The sequence below is a fragment of the Mirounga angustirostris genome, unplaced genomic scaffold (assembly GCF_029215605.1).
Source record: "Mirounga angustirostris isolate CCGP_5_RB_7025 unplaced genomic scaffold, mMirAng1.0.hap1 SCAF_18, whole genome shotgun sequence".
Lineage (NCBI taxonomy): Eukaryota > Metazoa > Chordata > Mammalia > Carnivora > Phocidae > Mirounga > Mirounga angustirostris.
Genome location: NW_026991726.1, coordinates 2,377,224 through 2,397,651, shown reverse-complemented (window position 1 = coordinate 2,397,651; position 20,428 = coordinate 2,377,224). Strand labels below are relative to the sequence as shown.

General features: G+C 42.8%; 1 protein-coding gene across 5 annotated transcripts in view; it reads left to right on the top strand.

Annotated features, from left to right (window-relative positions):
• LOC135363102 (alpha-mannosidase 2-like) overlaps window positions 1-20,428 on the top strand; it is a 119,567-nt gene that overhangs the window by 31,073 nt on the left and 68,066 nt on the right. For 3 of the 5 annotated variants that reach the window (XR_010408808.1, XM_064583788.1, XM_064583786.1), the window contains exons 2-4: window positions 9,375-9,552; window positions 15,360-15,562; window positions 18,602-18,784. Coding sequence is in view for 2 of the 5 variants with exons in the window: in XM_064583786.1 (XP_064439856.1) it covers window positions 15,534-15,562; window positions 18,602-18,784 (212 nt within the window). In the remaining 3 variants the exon portion in view is untranslated. Of the gene's footprint in view, window positions 1-9,374; window positions 9,553-15,359; window positions 15,563-18,601; window positions 18,785-20,428 lie in introns of those variants that run through there. The other 2 variants (XM_064583787.1, XM_064583789.1) reach the window with 2 other exon arrangements.

Sequence of the window (20,428 nt, the reverse complement as noted above, 5' to 3'; positions counted from 1 at the left end):
ATGGGTTTTCCTGACTCCCCACCCCCTGCCCCACAGAGCTGCAAGACAGGAAAAAGTTTTCCTCAACCCTGTTAAGGTCCCCGGCTGAGTCTGGAAATTGACAAAGAGAGATGAACAGGAGAAAAGCAAGCAAAATGTATTGATTGCTTTGGTGGGAGCCTCACAAGACCATGAAGACCAGCAGAGGTGACTGGAGCAGACAGCTCTTCTACCTTTTAGACAAAGAAGCAGTCAGTGTGTGAAGAATCGACAGACGCAGGGGTTTGGACTAGGGCTCGTAAACGGTAAAGAAGTAACTAGGAAGATAAGGGTTAGTTTAACCAGGTGTGTGTGTATAGACCCCGTGGTCCTAAATTCCTTGACTCTGGTGATAAGCACGTCATCTCTGTGGTCCGGGGTGAGAAAGTTCCACATGGGAGTCTTCTGACCTGCTTAAGGGAAAAAGGGCTGATGGCTGGGGGTCAGAGAGACCTTCTTGCTTTGCTCTATGCAAAAGTTCTTTTAGCTTCTGTGTTTATTTTGCCAAGGTGCCATATTCGGGGTAGTGTGTCCTGACCCTCACTGGCCTGGTGCTGTACTCTGTCTCCTAGTATCCAGGACATTGGATGTGCTGCTGTGGAAACCTTCCAGCCCTGGGGTAGCCCCTTGTCCAGGGAGGCACCTGCCTCAAGGGGAGGGTCGCTAAGGGTGGCCGCCCCTCCTCAGGGAGATTGGGTGGGAGAATGCAGATCTTACTTCGAGAAACTCTTTATTTCCTGAAAAGGTCTACCTGATAGTGGGATCAAACGGGAGTTCTTTTTTTAGTATTTTGGGGAAGCTTCATCCTTTTCCCAGCATGGGTGTGCCAACCAAAGTCAATTCCAGATGATTTTTACCTATAAACCAGAGATTTTGCAAGAACCTCTCCAGCAGAGAACATGAGGAGAACAGTTTCAAGACCTTAGACAGGCAGAGATTTCCCAGGATGCAAAATATACTAACCGTAGGAACAAACCGGTGACTTAGAAACTATGAAATGAAGAACTGGTTCTCCTTCTTCCATTTCTGGCTAGTGTGCTGGTCTGTGCCTCGATCTCACCTCAGGCAGCTGAAAGGTTGACCTCCCAGGTCAGCTACCACTGAGATGGCTACTGTTTCTAGAAATTCTTCGGGGTGTGGCCGGTTTTCCCCACCTGTGCACTGATCAAGTCGGCGACCTTGGACAGTGGAGCCACGGGTCCTCCAGGCATGGTTCCCCCCACCCCCCAATGCCCCAGTAAAGCCATTCCACTGAGGGTTTAGGGGGACCGGAGCTGCCCCTAGGCAAAAACACCAGAGATTCTCACTGTCCCTACCTGGCCTTCAGATGCTCCTCAGTTACTCCTGTGACTCTGGTGTCTTCCTGGAACCCTGACCTGGCTGTTTTTGGACAGTTTGTCCAGGGGTACCCTCACTTTCTGGGAGGGGGATTTGCTGGAATCCGCAGTGTGTCCTGCAGCCCCACCGGGATCACTTTTTGAAGGCACGTCGCCTGGGCCATCTGAGGACTCAAGACTGTGGGTCTGTGGCTTGGAGGGATTCTGAGCAGCTGGTGGGATTCTGAGCGCTGGTGGGATGGGAGGGCTGCAAGGCCCAGAGGCAGGTTTCCAGAAAGCTGTCTGGGGTCCCCGGCATCCTGCCGTTTTTGAATCAAAGCCCTGAGATCTTTAAAATGCCAGCAACGTTACAGCATGGGCCAGAAAAACAAATGTCCCTGTGCACCCAACACCACCTAAACTATTGGCCATTTCTTGTCACTTGAGTTGAGTAGAAAGGATTGGGAGTCAGGGCTTGAGGGGGGTCCTGGGTCAGACTTTGTGTTTGGGGGACAAAGGTCATCTGGACAAGCTTGTGCTGAGGCTGAGGAGGGGGTCTGTGTGGAGACCCCAGCTGCAGGCACTGCTGTCCAATGATGCCCCCTCAGCCTGACCCAGTGCACCTGCTGCTGGGGGAGAGCCTGCCCCCTCCTCTCTGCCTGAGGGCTCTCTCCTGCACGAGGTGTGCCTCCTCCCCTGACAGTCACTGCCAGCCTGCAGCCTGGGAGGGTGGGAGGGTGGCTACCCCGAGTTCCTGCAGCTGCTGGGGGAGAGCCTGCCCCCTCCTCTCTGCCTGAGGGCTCTCTCTCACACCAGGTGCCTCCTCTCCTGCCAGCCACTGCCAGGCTGCAGCCTGGGAAAGTGGCTATCCCGAGTTCCTCCAGCTGCTGGGGGAGCGCCTGCCCCCTCCTCTCTGCCTGAGGGCTGTATCCTGCACCAGGTGCCTCCTCCCCTGCCAGTCACTGCCAGCCTGCAGCATGGGAGGGTGGATACCCTGAAAACCTCCAGCCCTGTGGACAGAGTCAGTGCAATGTGGTCTCCCAGCAGGTCTGAGCACCAGGCCCGCACATTGCTCACTCTCGTCCTATGGGCTCAATGTGCCACATCCTCCCTCAGGCTCCCTGGGTCCGAGTCCTCCTCTGCTCGTGGACCATCCTTGGCCCAGGCTCCACACGCTGGGACTGGGAGCGGGTCGTCTGGACGTTCTGGACTCTCGCTTCTGTTCCCGTGACACGGGCACAGGACGGCCTCACAGACTGCTCAGAGGAGACTCAGCACAGGACGATGCAGGTCGCTGTAAGGGGAGATGCCAAGTGACCCCAGAGGGAGCGCACAGGCCTTGCAGAAGGCGCTGGGCTCATGGGGCTCAGTGTGGGATGTGGGCGCCCAGCCAAGGGGCATGGGGAATCCTGGTGAGGGCGGCCCTGGCAAGTGGGGGAGGGGGAAGCCACAGAAGGGTCTCAGAAGAGGCAGGAGACAAGGAAGAGGACAGGACAGAGCTTCCCAAGGAAGTCGATGGAAGGATCAAAGGATCACAGAGACCTTTGGGGAAACTCGGAGGCCCTGGAGATGTTGGCTGAAATGCTGTCATTTGGTCAGAAAAATTGTGTCACAACTCCCCAGTTGACACTGGATGATTTACTCTTTGTTCGTTCTAGGAATCAGTGCGTACCTGCCATTAGAACTCACATGGCATGAAGTCTAGGACATACTTACTTTTCATCACTTTTCAGGACGAGATTTTTCTAGAGGAGGTGCTAAACACGGGTCTCTCCATTCTTTTCTTTGTGCGACTGGCCTGTTTCCAGGAGCAGATTCCTAGTGCTCATCACCAGAGCTAGCCGTGAGGATTGCCCCCCATCACCTCCCACAGTGGACGTGACCATGTGGGTTGGGGGGTGCTCACTAATGAAGCCCCAGTGCTCAGTACCCAGCAGGGACCCCAGATCCTGTGCTGAATGAGGGAGGATGGGAGTGAGGGAAAGAAAGATGGAGGTACGATGGGAGAGAAGGAGGGGAGAGAGGGAGAAGGGAAGGGAGGATGGGAGGGAGGCAGGATGGGGAGGGGGAGGGGAGAAAGGCAGGAGGAAAGGGAGGATGGGAGGGGTAGAGGGGGGGAGGGAGGCAGGGAGGATGGGAGGGAGGCAGAGAGGCAGGGAGGGAGGGAGTGGGGGAGGGAAGGGAGGAGTGGAGGGGAAGGAGAGAGGGGGGAATGAATGAGTGAATAAATGACGTAGGGAGGGAGGGAGTGAAACCACAGAAGCTGGATCTGTACCTCAGGAGCCATTATTTGGGGTGAGGTCCGAGGGCATCACAGCCTGGGTCCTGGATGGTGGCTCAGGGCACGTCCATCTGTCCTCCCAGTGCTGACCTTCCTTCTCCTTGGACCCGGTGTCATCCTGGATCCTCTCCACCTCCTCCTCAAACAATTCTCAATGTTCCCAGGAACAGGGTGGCAGGAGGGGTCTCAGGAGGGGCTTCCCGGATCCTGTGCTCCAAATGACAATGTGACAGTGGCTACAGGGCATTCTATCATGAGGACTGGGACCATGGATCCCATCCATCTCCTTGGGCATTAGCGTTGTTGCATTCCCTGCTCTCTCCACCACCGCTGTGATGAACACTCCTGAAAGCAGATCTGTGAAAAACCGAGCCAGAGTTTCCAGGGGTGAGTCCGAGGCCGAGCATGCCAGGTGATGGGTCTCCCAGAGAGGGGTGCCCGTCACCCTTTCCTCCAGGGGACCTGCATTGGACCTCCACTTCCTCACGTTCTCCCCAGACCAGACACCTGCCAGTCTGAGGGTGATGAGCGCTGCCTCTATAGGGTTTCCTTTGCCGGAATCCTTCCCCGGGAGCTCCACATCTCTGACACATATTCCCTGCATGCCTATCCTCCCCCTTGGACTGGCATGTGTTTGGTCTCCATCCCTGTGGAACCCAGTGACTTGGAGCGTGGTTTGTACCAGAGTCAGGTGAAACCTTTCTCTGGCCTTGCTTTGTGGTGTGTCTTCCAGCTTTCTGCGTTTCCCTGGTTTCTGTGTGGGCCACAGGAGTAACCAGCCGTTTCCTGTCTGGGGTCAGGCTGTGGTGTCCCAGCAGGTACAGGGGTCTCTGCCCCGAGATTGTGCCCATAATTCCTTTTTTTAAAAAAGATTTTATTTATTTGCGAGAGAGTGTGAGAGGGAGAGAGATCACGAGCAGGGGGAGTGGGAGAGGGAGAAGCAGGGTTCCCATGGAGCAGGGAGCCCAATGCGGGGCTCGATCCCAGGACCCTGAGATCATGACCTGAGCCGAAGATAGATGCTTAACGACTGAGCCACCCAGGCGCCCCTGTGCCCATAATTCCTAAAGTGGCCTCTCTGATTACATCTGATCTGTAATCAATCGGGGATTTTAATATCGAATAAGGGAAATTTTATGACAAATAAACAGAAGAAAACGAGTCCCCTTTGAAAATAGGTGGGCAGACACAAAGGCTCCTATTGCATGATTCCACGTACAGAAACATCCAGAACAAGTAAAAGAATAGGGAGAGAAAGCAGCTTAGGGGTTTCCAGGGTCTGGGCTGGGGGCGAAATGGGCAGGGGGGCTTCTGGTTCGGGGACTCCTTTGAGACATGAGATATTCCGCAGCAATCTTCTGGGGTGTGGTGGCACAGCGTTAGGAATGTACTTATGCTCATCACATGTTCAGTTGAAAACAAGTAATTTTATTTAAAACAAATAATAAACAGTATACAGAACATGAAAATGAACAATATGAACCAGAACAATATGAACCAGAGAGAAAGAACATAGGGGGAGGGGATGAAACAATCTGGCGGGGCGTCGGGGTCCGGCGATGGACCTAAGGGTAATTGTACAAGGAGCTCTCCCCGCAGGGCTGTGGGCTCAGGATGTGGCTCTGGGAGCCCTGCGGGAGCAGGAGTAGGGGCAGGGGTTGGGATAGGGGCAGGGCCAGGGGCAGGGCCAGGTGTAAGAGCAGGGCCAGGGGCAGGGGCAAGGGGAGGGATCGGATCAGCAGTCGTGGCAGGTGCAGGATCTAGGGCAGGACCTGGGTAAGGAGCAGGAACAGGAGCTCCGGCAGGCGCAGGGGCAGGGGCAGCGGCAGAAGGAGCAGGAACAGGAGCTCAGGCAGTGGCAGGGGCAGCAGGTCTGGCAGGGGAAGGGGCAGGAGCAAGAGCAGGAAAAGGAGCAGGAACAGGAGCTCAGGCAGGGGCAGGGGAAGGCACAGAAGCAGGAGCAGGGAAAGGAGCAGGAACAGGAGCTCAGGCAGGGGCAGGGGAAGGGGCAGCAGGTCTGGCAGGGGTAGGGTTATGAGCAGGAGCAGGGTCAGGGACAAGAACAGGAGCTCAGGAAGGGTCAGGGGAAGGGGCAGCGGAGTCTGGCAGGGGCAGGGAGAGGAGCAGGAGAAGGAGCAGGAACCGGAGCTCAGGCAGGGGAAGGGGCAGTGGCTCTGGCAGGGGCAGGGGAAGGGGTAGGAGGAGGATCAGGAGCTGGGTTGGAGCAGTGGCAGGTGCAGGATCCAGGGCAGGAGCTGGGTCAGGGGCAGGATCCAGGGCAGGAGCTGGGTCAGGGGCAGGAACAGTAGCAGGAGCTGGGTCTGGGGAAGGTGCAAGTTCTTCCTGGTCCACGTCAGGCTGTCCGTGGGTGGGTGCTGGGTCACCTGCCGGCTCCTGGTCTCCTCCTGCAGTTGCTGCAGGCACCACCCCTCCGTCCAGAGCTGCCGATGGAGTTGGAACCGGCTCTAGCTCCTCAGGTGGTGGAGCAGCTGTGAGAGGAGAAAAGCTCACCCCGAGCCTGCTCTCCGTGGGCCTTTGCGGAGACAGAACCCAGCCCAGGGCCTCCCAGAGAAGCCGCAGCCAGGAAGGAGCCCTCCCTGGGGTGTCTCCCCGACTGCAGTCCACCCGCTGGATGCTCTGCGCCCAGTCTTTGCTCCAGGCCCCACACCAGCCTCTGGGGGCTCGTCCCTGTGGGGCCAGCACCGACCCATCCCCACACACCACAAACACCCAGCCCCAGCCTTCTCACCCTCAGGCTCGGTCTCCGTGGGCTCTGGCTCCTGGACCACTGTCCGGTGACCAACCACCTGGGACAGTGGTCTGGGGGGTGTTGGAGGTCTTGCCCGGCAATCCCCAGCACTTGTTTTGGGGGATGCCTGTGGGGTCAACCCCTCCGTCAGGGAGGAGGGCATGTCCGCCAGCTGCCTCGGGAGGTCATCCGTGGCCTTCTGCAAAGACAGGGACGGGTAGCCGGCTGGAGGCATCACAGCCCTGCCCGGCCATCCTCACTGTCCCACTGCCCAGTCCCCCTGCTGCTCCCAGATCAGACACAGACCTGTGAGTGCACAGCCCTGCACCCGGGATGCACTGACCCATCCCTGCAGGGCTATCGGGATAAACCCTGGGTAGAAGGGGCAGCGCCCCCACACCCCATCCCACCCAGCCAGCCTTGACCTTGAACATGACCTGCCCACTGGGAATCTGACCCCTCATCAGTCTGCTCCTGCTCAAGGTGGCCCCACCCCGCATGAGCCCTCTTTACACACACACAGACACACACAGACACACACGCACGCACACGCACACTCACGCACACTCACACACAGACACACACAGACACACACACACAGAGGGGGGCCTGGGGCTGCACAGGCAGATCAGAGCGTGTGGGGCTGGGTGGCAGGCTCTGGGCCTCCTGGTGTCACCTTTCTGTCCTTCCGGCCAAATGGCCAGAGGCTGTGGGGAGCCCTGATTCGACATCCCCAGCGGGGGACAGTGTTTGCAGGCCGCTCTTTCTTCAGCCTGCAGCGTCCAGATTTGGGGAAGCAGCACCCGAACATGCTTTTTGTTGGAGGGTCTCCAAAGAAATGAGCTGGGCAGGGGGCTGTCTCTGGAATGTGGGTGCCTGGTTACCGGGGTTCCAAATTCTGTTGGGCTCTGTTGTCAGGGAAGTGAGGTCACCAGTGCCTGGGGTCCCCTTACCCAACTTCCTCCTCACACAAGACCCCCGCCCGAGGGCCCCCTCCCCCGGCTGCTCAATGCTCCCCCTCCCCCCATGCCCCATCCATACAGTGACTCCCTCAAATGGTTCTAGTTAAGTTGACATTTCTAACCTGGTAGGAGTGAAGAGCAGATTGCTGCTGCACATCTTCAAGTGTGATATCGGTCATTTCATTTGGCATTAGTGTACAATGTATTTAGTGAATATCCACTCTCTACCAGGTAGTATAGATTGGTCTCTTGAATTCCGTGTTGACACCTTCTGAGCAGGAGCTTGGGAGTTAGGACAGATGCTGAATGGAAGACTCACACTTAATGTTTGTGATTCTTTCCTCTTATGTGTCATATGCATATACACACAAGATATGGTATATCTAGTAGTAAACCTTGGCATTCATTTAAATGATCACTTATCCTTTTCTATGCTGGTTGCCTAGGGGAATCTGATTGGATGCTCAGTCATAGTGTATCTTTCTCATATCTGATTTATATGTTTGGTTTTTTTCTCTTATTTTTCTTTCTATTTGATTAGTCTCATTAGACATGTATTTTTTTAATTATAACTAATAATCCAAGGTTATTTTTGGTTAAGTGTGGAATATTAGTAAATTATTAGTAAAAATTAAGTACTCTACTGAACGCTAATCTTAGAAAACTATGTTATGTAAGAACATTATGGTTATATTTTACTCACCAAGTTATTGAATTTTGCTAATAATTTAATATTTGCAAAGCAGTTTCAGAGACTATCAGTATAAAAAGATCATGTGAATTTCTAAATTTAGTTAAATGTTTTTAATTCTATAAAATACTTCGTTCCATTATTGATGGTCTTTGAGTTTCTTTCGTAAGTTTTTATATTGTGAATTGGAACTTCTCGATAACCCTAGAAATGAAAATTGGAATACTGGGTAAAAAGCACATTAGTCATTTATCACTGATTTCTTAAGCTTGGCATTACAAACATAGAGAACTACTCTGAGTTCTTCATCCGCTTATTTAATTTCATTTTTATAAGCCATTCCTCTTAAATACTTTGTATTCCTAGACTTCCTCAAATGGTACCCCGGTTCAGCATTCAGCAGTTCAACCCCAAAGGTTTTCTGCAGAATACTAGAATAATATGAAATATAAAAACACATCAGCACATTTAGTATTTAGCTGACCTTTGGACTCATGGGTTAGATCTGAGGAAGGTAGAAATCAAAAAAGCTATTTGATCTCCAAAACTTTATCTGTTGATCAGCCCTGAGAAGGACACTGACAGATAGATATCCAGTTTATTGATGGCAGGTGTTAAGTGAGTTGTTTTTCTTCCGTTTGAAGAGGAACTCAGGTTCTATAATTGGTTTCATTCAAACTATTAATTTTTTTATGTGTAATCAGGCAAGTTTAGATCAAATTAGAGAAAGGCATCTTGAGTCAAAGCCAACTTCAAAGTTTATATAGATAAGAAATCCTTATTGTCTTCTTGGACTAAATTATTTTAAAATACAGGCAATCTGGGATCCAGTGTCTATGGCCGGGCTTCAGGAGGCCATTGATGTTCCCAGTAATTTTATGTCAAAGTTGGTATGTGACTTTATTTCTCTAAGGATAATCCATTGGAAACCTGTGGGTTTTTCTCTCTGGTAAGAATTTATGAATATATTTTTTAGAAGATTTATTTATCCATTTTAGAGAGAAAGAGCAGAGGGGAGGGGCAGAAGGAGAGCGAGAAAGAATCCCAAGCAGACTCTGCGCTGAGCACAGGACCTAATGCGGGGCTTGATTTCATGACTTAGAGACCATGACTGAGCCAAAACCAAAAGCCTGGATGCTCAACCAACTGCGCCACCCAGGCACCCCAAAATTTATGAATATTTTAAGTGGATAATGAAAATTAGTATAGTAGTTTTAAAAAATCTGCCTTATAAATCATACTAACCTAGAATACAGGTAAAGTATACAACAATTTCTTTTAACATAATACACTTTTTAATGAGTTGCCCCATTGTCCTTTTCTTAGTACTGTTCTTATTTTCCTTTTTCTTTTGTAGGGCTGAGATGCTTCTAGATCAGTACCGAAAGAAGTCAAAGCTCTTCCGTACTACAGTTGTCCTGGCCCCACTAGGAGATGATTTTCGCTACTGTGAACGCATAGAATGGGATCATCAGTATAAGAATTATCAGCTGCTTTTTGATTATATGAATTCTCATCCTGAGTATAATGTTAAGGTAATTTGAAAATATTTAATTATGATACTGTATTTGAAGTTGAGCCTTCATTATTAAATGAGGCTAAAACACAACAGCCTTAGTTTCTTTGTCCCACATCCCAATATTTCCTAGAATATGTAGTTTGTATGTAAGAGTGTAGTTCTTAAAGAGGAAAATTATCTAGTACTATAGTTGCATTTCTGAAGTTGTCCCTTTCCCCCCATTCCTACAGCATTAAAGAGACTTTACTTTTATGTAGTTGTAAATATGCACCTACTAAGTTGTGATCTTCAGTTTTCAGTGATGTCCTGTTTTTCTACCAGCATCAAAAGTTTGTTTCTCTGACGGCTGCATCCTTGTGATTTTAGTAATGTGACGGGCAATGCAGATGAACGTGTCATGAATTTTGCAAATTAATGTCTTGTGTCCAGAGAATACACTAGCATCTTTCTTAGTTGAGAAGACTTCCAAAAATAATCATTTACCTGTAGTTCTTTCTCTTTTTTTTTTCCCCTTTTGGAAAATTTTGAATGTACCCTAAAGTTTTGAGAACAACTTAAGTACCCTTCCCCTGACCCCTGCCTCCCCATATCCATAGCTCAGCTACCACATTGATCAACTCGAGGTCACTCTCACTTCAGCTGTGCCTCACTGTCCTCTCTCACCCTCTCCCAGGGATTATTTTGGAGGAAATAGTAGTCATGTAGTTTCATCTGTAACCATTTCATTATGTATCTAAATGATAAGGACTCTGTTTAAAAATACAATCATAATGCCACTATTATATTTAAAAAATTAACAATAATTCAATATTATCATATATACAGATAGATTCAGATTTTCCTGATCACATACAGGCATTTTCTTTTAAGCATATGTTTCATGAGTCAGGATTCAAACAAGAGTCCTATATTAGACCCTATATGAGAAAATTACCCAATGTGTTTATTATATTCACATACTAACCTATGAGACAGTAGAATATTTGTGGAAATACTACAGAAAGGAAGAGATGTTACTGTTTAGGAAATTAGAAAGCTGATGATAGGTCACATTTTATGTAGGGAGAATTCAAGTTTATTAAGTAAATGTAAATAATATTAAATAGTTAAATAAACTTAAATAAAATGCCAGGTGTATTCAAGATACTTACAACTGAATTTCTACCAAATTATGAACTTTAGGTCTATGTTTAAATCATCTCTATAATCTCCTCAAAGATGAAGCTGATACACAAACATTTACTTAGGGGATGGCATATGCAGATGGGTATTTTATCCCTAAGTACATCTTCCTAGTGAATGGTTTTGAGATCCATAAAAGGATCTACCACTCATTCAAAAGAATTAAAGTACTGATTTTTGTATTTTACCTATTTCCTTCTTTGCCCAGTAGGGCAATTTGTAAAGTCACTTTAAAAAGCATCCAACTCTTGATTTTGGTTCAGGTCATGGTCTCAGGGTCACATACTTAAGATTTCCTTCTTGTATCATTTCAAAAGAAAAAACACTAACCATGATGATAGAAGGGAAAATAAGGTTACTTTTGTAAGATTTGGCAATGATTTGAATGAGCGGGGGGGGGGGGCAGGGGGAGGGGAGAGAGAGACTCTCAAGCAGACTCTGTACTGAGTGCGGAGCCCAATGTGAAGCTCATTCTCATGACCCTGAGATCATGACCTGAACCAAAATCAAGAGTTGGATTTCTTAACCAACTGAGCCATCCAGGCGCCCCACAGTATATTCAATTTTAATACTGTATATTATCTTTAATATCCATTTGATAAATACATCACGATTTGTCCATTGTATTATTGATGGACATTTGGGTTGTTTCCAAGTTTTGTGTATTACAAATAAAGCCATTTTGAATATTTTGTGCATGTTTTTATATACATGTATGTGAATTTATGTGGGTATAAAATGGGATAGAAATTTTTGGTCACTGGGTATGCACATGTTCAACTTCAGTAGATATTGCCAAATGGTATCCCAAAATAGATGCACTAGTCGTTGCATTGTATGACAATTTCAGTTGCTGTACTTCCTTACTCAGATTTTTTGTTAGGATTTTTTTTTCATTTTTATTTTTTTATGATCGATATGATGGTTTTATTTTATATTTCCCTGGTAGTTAATGAATTGAACCTCTTTTCATAAGTTTATTGCCATTTAGGTATCCTCTTTTGTGAAGTGACTATTTAAATCTTTTGATGACTTTTCCTTAAATTGGGTTGTCTGTTTATTTTGTACCATTTATAACTCTTTTATATATTTTGGTTTGAGTCTTCCTTCAGATAAAAGTTATGCAAATATTGTCTCCCACTATGTGAGCCTGTTTTTTAATTTCTTTCTTAATGCTGTCTTTTGATAAACAGAAATTCTTTGTTTTAATTAAATCTAATATAACAGTATTTTCCTTTCCATGTCATGTTCTGCTTAAGAAATTTTTGTTTATACCCCATAATTATGAAAATACGCTTCCTATGAAGCTGTCCTCCAGAAGCTTTATTGTTTTACTTTCAATATTTAGGTCTGTAATCTGTTTGGAATTGATTTTTTTGTGAATTGTATGAAGACAGGGATCAAGGTGCATTTTTGCCCATATGGGTATCTACCACCATTTATTGAAAAGACCAGTGTGCCCACTTTACTGCAGCATCATCTTTTTCATTAATTTTGAGTGAAACTATTTGTGTGGCTCTTGTATAGACTCTATTCAATTTTGTCTATTTAGTCTCGGACTGTCTTAATTACTATAGTTTTAGAATGGATCTTAATTTCTGATAGCATAAGTCTTCTAATTTTGTTTTCTTTCTCAAGATTGCATTGGTTTTCTTTATAGTTCTGTATAGGTTTAAGATCAATTTTTAAATTTCTACCAAAAAAAGTTGGAATTTTGATTGGCATTGCATTGAACCTATAGATCAATGTGAGTACCGTTAACTTCTTTACAAATATTAGGCCATCCATGAATGTGGTATATTCCATGTATAAAAATACAGTTGACTTTTGCATTCTAACCTTGTACCCAGTAACCTTCATGCATTTCCTTTCTTTCTGGAATTTTTGTCACTCAAGTGTTGGCTGCTTTGATTGTCCTTAGATACCTTCAAACAAAAGCTTTTTTTCTCTCTGTGGTTTATCTAGTATCTGTTCTCTGTAGGATGTTTGAAGTTATTTTGTCCAAGCCAGAAGCTTCAGTTTATTATTTTCTTTTAATGAAAGGAAAAACCCAAGTAAGCAATTGAATTTAGATGGCTAAAAAATTGACATTGTACCAACCAAGCCAGTCAGTTTCCCATTGGTCATCACTTATTTAACAATTTATGTATTTTTCTCATATGTTGCTCTGATAGAGGAGTTTGATTATGTTTAAGATTAAGGTTATGTTAAAGATATAATTTGTTGCCTTTTGAAGTAAAAAACATCTACTTTTTTTTTTTGGTTATTTGGAATACGTACTTTGAGCTACCAAGAGACTATAGAAAAATTCACTCTTAAATAATTTCTTTTGAAACTACTCTAGGATAGATACAGGATTATATATCAGTCCTTTGAGATTGAATTAAATTTGTGAGAATGCTCACCAGGCTACTTAAATGAACTTTGCCTGGGGCAATTGCCAAGAAGGAAATACTTTCATCTTGGCTAATACCAAAAATTAGTTACAATATTCTAAAAGGGTATACTTTGTTGTGAATATTAACTCTGTAGCATGCCACAGTTCCCTAAAATCTGAAACTGAAGGGAATTTTTGTTATCTCATAGAAATCCCTTTTTATATAGATGAGAAAGTGAGTCAGAAATTTAGATTGTTGAATATTTTTTACTTTTATCAGTATACTTCCCTGAGCTTGTCTGTACTATTGGGCCTGAAGTTAATGCTGTATTTCTTTGCATTTGTGACCCTCATGGTTATACACACACACACTTATATTCTGCTTCTTAGAATGTGTTAAGTGAGTAATAAATAACACTTAATTTTTGAGTACTTACTATTTGCTATTAACGTTTTCTTTTAGAGAGAGAGCATGCACTTTGGGGGTGCGGGGGCGTGGGGATGGGGAAAGGGAGAGAGAGAATCTTAAGCAGGCTCCATGCCCAGCACAGAGCCCAATGTGGGGCTCGATCTTATGACCCCGAGATGATGACCTGAGCTGGAACCAAGAGTCAGGTGCTTAACCAACTGGGCCATCCAGGCACCCCTGCTATTAACTTTTTAAAGTGCTTCACTTTAGTTAACTTATTTAATTCTCTGAACATTTTCTGGTAGGTACTATAATTATCCCCATTAGAGATGAGGAAACTGAGGCACAAATATATTAACTTGCCCAAGATACATTGTATTTGGTGAAGCCAAGATAAGACTAGGTAATATTATTGAAAATTGCTTTTCTGTGATGTAAACATAAGGATTTAGAAATAATTATCTATTTTGCTGTTATAAAATTTATTGTGTCACAGGTACATGATAACTTCTATTTGTCTTACTAATATCATCATGTTTCCAGCTGAAATTTTGCCTTTGCAATAGAAAAATGATAGCTAAAACTTAGACCATTATTTCCCAGTTGTGTTTCTAAGCATTTTACTTAGATCCCTCTTAGCTGTAACACAGACACAGAGACAATATATAAATATGCTCAAAACCACATTGTTAGGTAAATGGTAGAGATGGAATTCAAACCAATGCTATCTGGATCCAGGTTCTGTGCTGTTCTTAACCACTCTTCTAGAGTGCTACTCACTGTTTTTAACTACTCTTTTTTTTTTCTTAAGATTTTATTTATTTGACAGAGACACAGCTAGAGAGAGAACACAAGAAGGGGGAGTGGGAGAGGGAGAAGCAGGCTTCCTGCAGAGCAGGGAGCCCGATGTGGGGCTTGATCCCAGGACCCTGGGACCATGACCTGAGCCAAAGGCAGATGCTTAATGACTGAGCCACCCAGGCACCCCTGTTTTTAACTGCTCTTAATTATTTTTCTGCCACATTGAATCAAAGTAGCTTTTAGTATCTGTGTGTGTGTGTGTGTGTGTGTGGTAGGAAACAACAAAAATAGCATCTTAATATTCAAAGAAATACATTCCCTGTTAAATTCTCTGTTTATCTCTAAAAACACTGCCTTTTAATATCTGTTTACATGGTGTGGTATAATACTTCTTTTTTCCTTTGATTTATGGAATAGCTTGGGCTCATAAAAATGGATTTATGTTCTGGTAATTTAAATCATTAGTCAAAAGACCTTTTCATTTGAGCAGTCAACCTTGCAGTTCTTGTCACTCTTTGTGTTTTACTTCTATTCAATGTTACCTGCTGGTAGAGAAAGTCCATTTTTTTAATGACCTGCTGTTCTTAAAGTCTCCCTTATGAGAGCTCAAGCAAGGGGGATGGGGAGGCCAGGGGAGTGTATGTGCATATGACATATGAAAATACTTAATGGTTAACCAAACTGTATGTAAATGTTTTATTTTTGCTGCTTCCTCCCATCTTTTATTCATCTCTGAATTATTCTATTCCCTGACCCTTGCACACTTTGAAATTCTGGAGATTGGTAAGGTGTTTTCAGATCCACAGATTTGTATATCTCAGTAGTTCTTCTAACCCCTTAGGGGTGTAAGTTTTATTTTAGTTTAATTTGGGACCTGATGCAAGTGAAAGAGCTACTGTATATTTTTCCCCCTGCTTTTGAGTTTTGTAAAATCTGAGCTAGAATTTCATCTTAACTGGAAAGCGCATCTTAAATATTTACTGTTAACTTTTCCTTTTAGTGCTAGAAGTAATTTTAAGGTAGAGATGAATAAGTGTCACTTTTTTTTTATTAGATACAGTTTGGGACTTTATCAGATTATTTTGATGCACAGGATAAAGAAGATGTAACCATTAGAAAGAATAGCCAATCCATGTTCCCTGTTCTAAGTGGAGATTTTTTCACTTATGCTGACCGAGACGATCATTAGTGGAGCGGCTACTTTACATCCAGACCCTTCTACAAACGAATGGATAGGATATTGGAATCCCATCTAAGGTACAAAATTTACGTTTAGAAAGCTACATTAATTATTCACCTTTTTTATGTGATCATAGCACATAGCATAGCATAGAGTTTTGCATAATATACAACATGTATGCAGTATTGGGATGTGTTTAATGTAATTGTGAAATTTTAATGCAATCAGAGCTATGTCTCCAGTGCATAATCAGATTATTATATGGGCTTTTGTTCTGAAAAAAGCAGTTTATCTGATTAGACTTTCTCCTGTATCTTATGTTTTATATGTTTCTAATTAATTACTGGTATTGTTTGCACACCGTGATAATATCCAGTGGCATTGTTATGTGTGTCTGCAGGTCAGTAGCCAGACAGACTAAATTGCTGGAAACAAGCAAGGGTCACAAGGAACAAACAGGGCCTCTCTGTGGCTAAAATGTGGGCCTCAAAGTACACAATCTAAAACTAATGTATTTTATATGTGGGAGAACTTCAGAGGCTCCACCTCAGTTCTTATTTATTGAAACATATTTCTATAGGTGTGATTCTCTGCTTAGAAGAGCAAAACTTGAAAGAGATGAGAACTGATGGCGGCAGAGTGATTGGCTGAAAAAGCATAGTGACAGGGAGAAAGCAGAAAAGTCAGGAGAAAACAAAAACGCTCTAACCAGCGTTGTCCAGTAGAACTTTCAGTCACTGTCCAACAGAACTTTCTGCAGTGGTAGAAATCTTCTGTTTCTGTTTTCTGCACTGTTTAGTATGGCCACTTGCCACATGTAACTGTTGAGCACTTGAAATGTGACCAGTGTGGCTGAGGAAGTGAACTCTTAATTTCCTTTAATTTGAGTTGATTTAAATGTAAATAAATAATCACACGCGGCTAGTAGCTATCTTTGTGGGTCCTGTTGCTTTTTGGTAAGGATGAACCACCCTGGGGGCTCCTGGGGCTCTCTCTATGTGTGTGTAGCGTGGGAGATTAATTCATTTTCAGGATGAGTTCACTTCCAGCTTAGTTCAGATCATGAATTCATGATGATTAATTTTCATGATGAATCTCAGTATTAAAAATAAAAAGTCATGTTATATCTACCTTCTTCTCCGTACTGGTAGAAATAGTACATTTTGGAAAGCCCTTTTATAAAGATCATGAATTTCTCCCAGAGTTGCACTTTGGTATAGTAGTGTTTTTTTTTTTTTTTATTTTTACTGTTTCATGCTGTCAGCATTATTTCAAAAGCCTGATCTTTGCCTTTTTGGGGGGATATTCACAAATGTGCCAGATGGATACATATTCCTGTATTTGTAATAAAATAGTATTTCTATATTAGAGAGATTGATGCATTCTTGCCCAATAGAATATTAATTCTCTATTATGTTACTCTAAACTACCTATGATAAAAACAGAGAAAGTACTAAGTAATGTAGAGATTCTTTTGGACTACTGCACTTTTTTAAAAGTGTCAACTATTTTTTAGTGACAAAGAGTTACAAATATTGATTCAATTTTAATTTATTGAACATATTTAAGGTAAAGTACTTAGTGTGAGTAATAATATATTTTGAAAATTCTGCTTTAAAATAAAATGACAAAAAACCATATAATAATGACAAATTTCAAAATGTAATCAACTTACTTGAAAATAAGTTTATTGTCTGATTATAGATATTTCATCTTGATGCTCATTTGTAAAACATTTGGATAGGATAGAAGAGTATAAAGAAGAAAATATTTTTTAAACCCCCTTTTTACATTTTGGGATATCTATATGTATAGGTACTCTTTGCAAAGCCAAGAATATGTGCTATGGGTATAGATGAACATATATACACAATTTCTTTAATTCAAACTTAGTGTTTCTCCTGCCATGAATTTTAGAAAGATTAGAATTTAAAGGCAGAGATTATTTAGTATCTTCTAATTATTTCAAAATTTAAAACAATTCTTTTTTTTTTTTTTTGAGTACTTTAAATTTGTCCTTTTCCTTATATTGTGATACATTTTCAAGCTGCCTTGGTTTTCTCTCCATCCTTCTTAATATGTTTGGCATAAAGAATCTTCTTAAACTTTTTACTTCATCAAGCCATCTCTCTTTTTTTTTTTAAGATTTTATTTATTTATTTTTAAAGATTTTATTTATTTATTTGACAGAGAGAGAGGGAACACAGCAGGGGGAGTGGGAGAGGGAGAAGCAGACTCCCCGCGGAGCAGGGAGCCCCATGTGGGGCTCGATCCCAGGATCCTGGGACCATGACCTCAGCTGAGGGCAGACGCTTAACGACTGAGCCACCCAGGCACCCCAAGCCATATCTCTTTTTTAAAGAACTTTTTCGAAACCTGTCTTGAACCATATCCTCTGATGAAAAAAATAAAGCATGAAAATGATAAGTCCCCATATTCTTGCTCAAAAACTACTCGTAAGCCCAAGTGTTTTTTCTTTAAAATAAACGAGAAGCGACAGCATATGTTTTATCACCTTTCAGTTTATATTGTTACTTTCCCTCTAGTTGTCGAATGTTCTCATTCAGCACAGAGACTAGCTGTTGTCACTGAGCTGTCAGGCCATCGCTTTCTGCCTCTCCTTCACTGTTAGTCTCCCACTCATGTGACCATTTCTGCACCGTCTCTCCTTTAATGCATGTATGTGAGAGTGAATGGCTTTCTGGTGATGAAGTTCCTGGTATGTGTCTGGGCTGATCTTGGAGAGGAGAAAGGGCAGCAACCATTATCCACTTTTTACTGCTGTTTCGAGCTTTTTTTTTTTTTTTTCCACTATGTTATACATAAGTACACCTATCTCGCTGCCAGTGGGTACTGGCTTCTTTCCAGGACCATCTAGAACAAGCGTCCTTTATATCAATTTAGACATGATGTTCTCTGATGATTGATAATCTAGATATATTAGATGGCTACCTAGATGGTTTTATAGGAATGTTTATTATCAATATCTTTTTTATCAATTGTGCTGAAATGTGGATTTTTTTAAAAATGCATTTAAAAATTGTATCAGTACCACATATTTTAAATAGTAAATGTTTGTTTTGAAATAAGAATTAATGACTGTTTTATACAATTAGGGCTGCTGAAATTCTTTACTATTTCGCCCTGAAACAAGCTCAGAAATACAAGATAAGTAAATTTCTTTCATCATCCCATTGCATGGCACTGACAGAAGCCAGAAGAAATTTGGGACTGTTTCAACATCATGATGCTATCACAGGAACTGCAAAAGATTGGGTGGTTGTGGATTATGGTACCAGGTAATATAATTATTAAAAAGTGATTATAAAACAATTTTTTTTAAATTTTGGGTCACAGGCTTATATCTTTGATGAAATTGTTAATGTACATCAGACCATATCAATAATGACATCCCTTATAAGTATTGCTATAGAAAAACAACATCAATATTCAAAGCATTTTTCAAGAATTGTATTGAGAATGTACTAGCTGTCCTAACTTTTTATTGCAGTGCATTTCTGCAAATGGAGTAGTAAAACATTATTATAAAGCTGATTCTGTTTTCTCCCAAGTATAATGTGGTAATTGGGGTTACCTTGTTGACCAGGGATTTGGTATCAAATAAATCATAGCTATAATCCAAGGAGATAAAGAGCCATACTTGATTGTATAGCAGTTTAATTTCATCCTATTTCATATCCAGTTGTTCTCAGCCTAGAGTTTAGCCAGGAAGTAGAAGAACCTAGAAACTTTGACATATATAGATGATATAAGGAATTGGGATGAGAAGGGTTGGCTTGGGTATTGATATCAAAACCATCTTCAACTCTTAGAAGGTCTGTGAGATGAGTGAGGGAGGGGAAGCTCAGTTATTTTCACATTGCAGGATTGGAAACAGTGAGTACAGGCTTTAGCTCAGAACAGCAGGAGACTTTGTAAATAGTGCTTCCCAATAATCAAAAGGCTTACCTTTTGTGATAGTGAGATTTCCATCATCATGCCCTAGTTTGGGTAACCATTCATTAGGATCATTGTAGAGGAGATTCCTATGTTGGGGAAGGAGTTTTGACTATTATTTCATTATGGCTTAGTTATTATTTCTTCCAGATTTTTTTCCTATCAAAAATGGTGTACTTCAATAATATTTTAAAATTGTTAAAGTGTGCTCTGATTTTCTTATAATACAGATTTAAGAAGTGAACCTCTTTTTTTAATAAATGCTCTCTCCCGTATGTTAAAAGTGTATACAACATATAAAGTCATCATTACAGATTGATCCACAACTGATATCACTAATCATTATAAGTGTTAATTAAAATTTTAGTTATAGTATTTTGACTGCCTTTCTAGATATTTGAAAAACAAATTCTTGAGGTTTCATTAGTTGACTTGAATCCTTGAAAATATATTCATGGTAGCATCTTGAATATCTTCTCAGTTTTCTTGTGGCAAATGTATTTGGCATCTGTTGAGGTTGAGCTGGGCTTAAAATGGAAAACATTCATTGGCTGATAATGATAATTGGTTTTTCTCCCACAGAAGGCATTTTTTAAAATAAGGTCAGATCCTCCATTTTTTTCCTTTTCACCTGCTCCTGTCTTCTTGGTTTATTGAATTTAAAAGTGAGGCTTATATTCAGAAAAGAGTTCCTAAGAGGAAATGAAGAAGTCATTCTCCTATACTGTCTACCTGCTCTCTCTCTGGCTGCCATATTGAAAGAGACTTGGGTACAGGTCATTGAGTTTTTGCAACTGAACATTTTCTATCTCATAACCTTTCCAGAAGGGCTGTCATTAGTTCCTCCATATGTTTGGTTATGCTTTTAGCTTATAAAAACATCACCATACAAAATTGCATCTTAGAGAAAAAAGACAATAATTCTCAAATTATACTTGACATTTGTAAATTTGCTTTGCGAGCACTTCACACTTCATTGAGAAGTC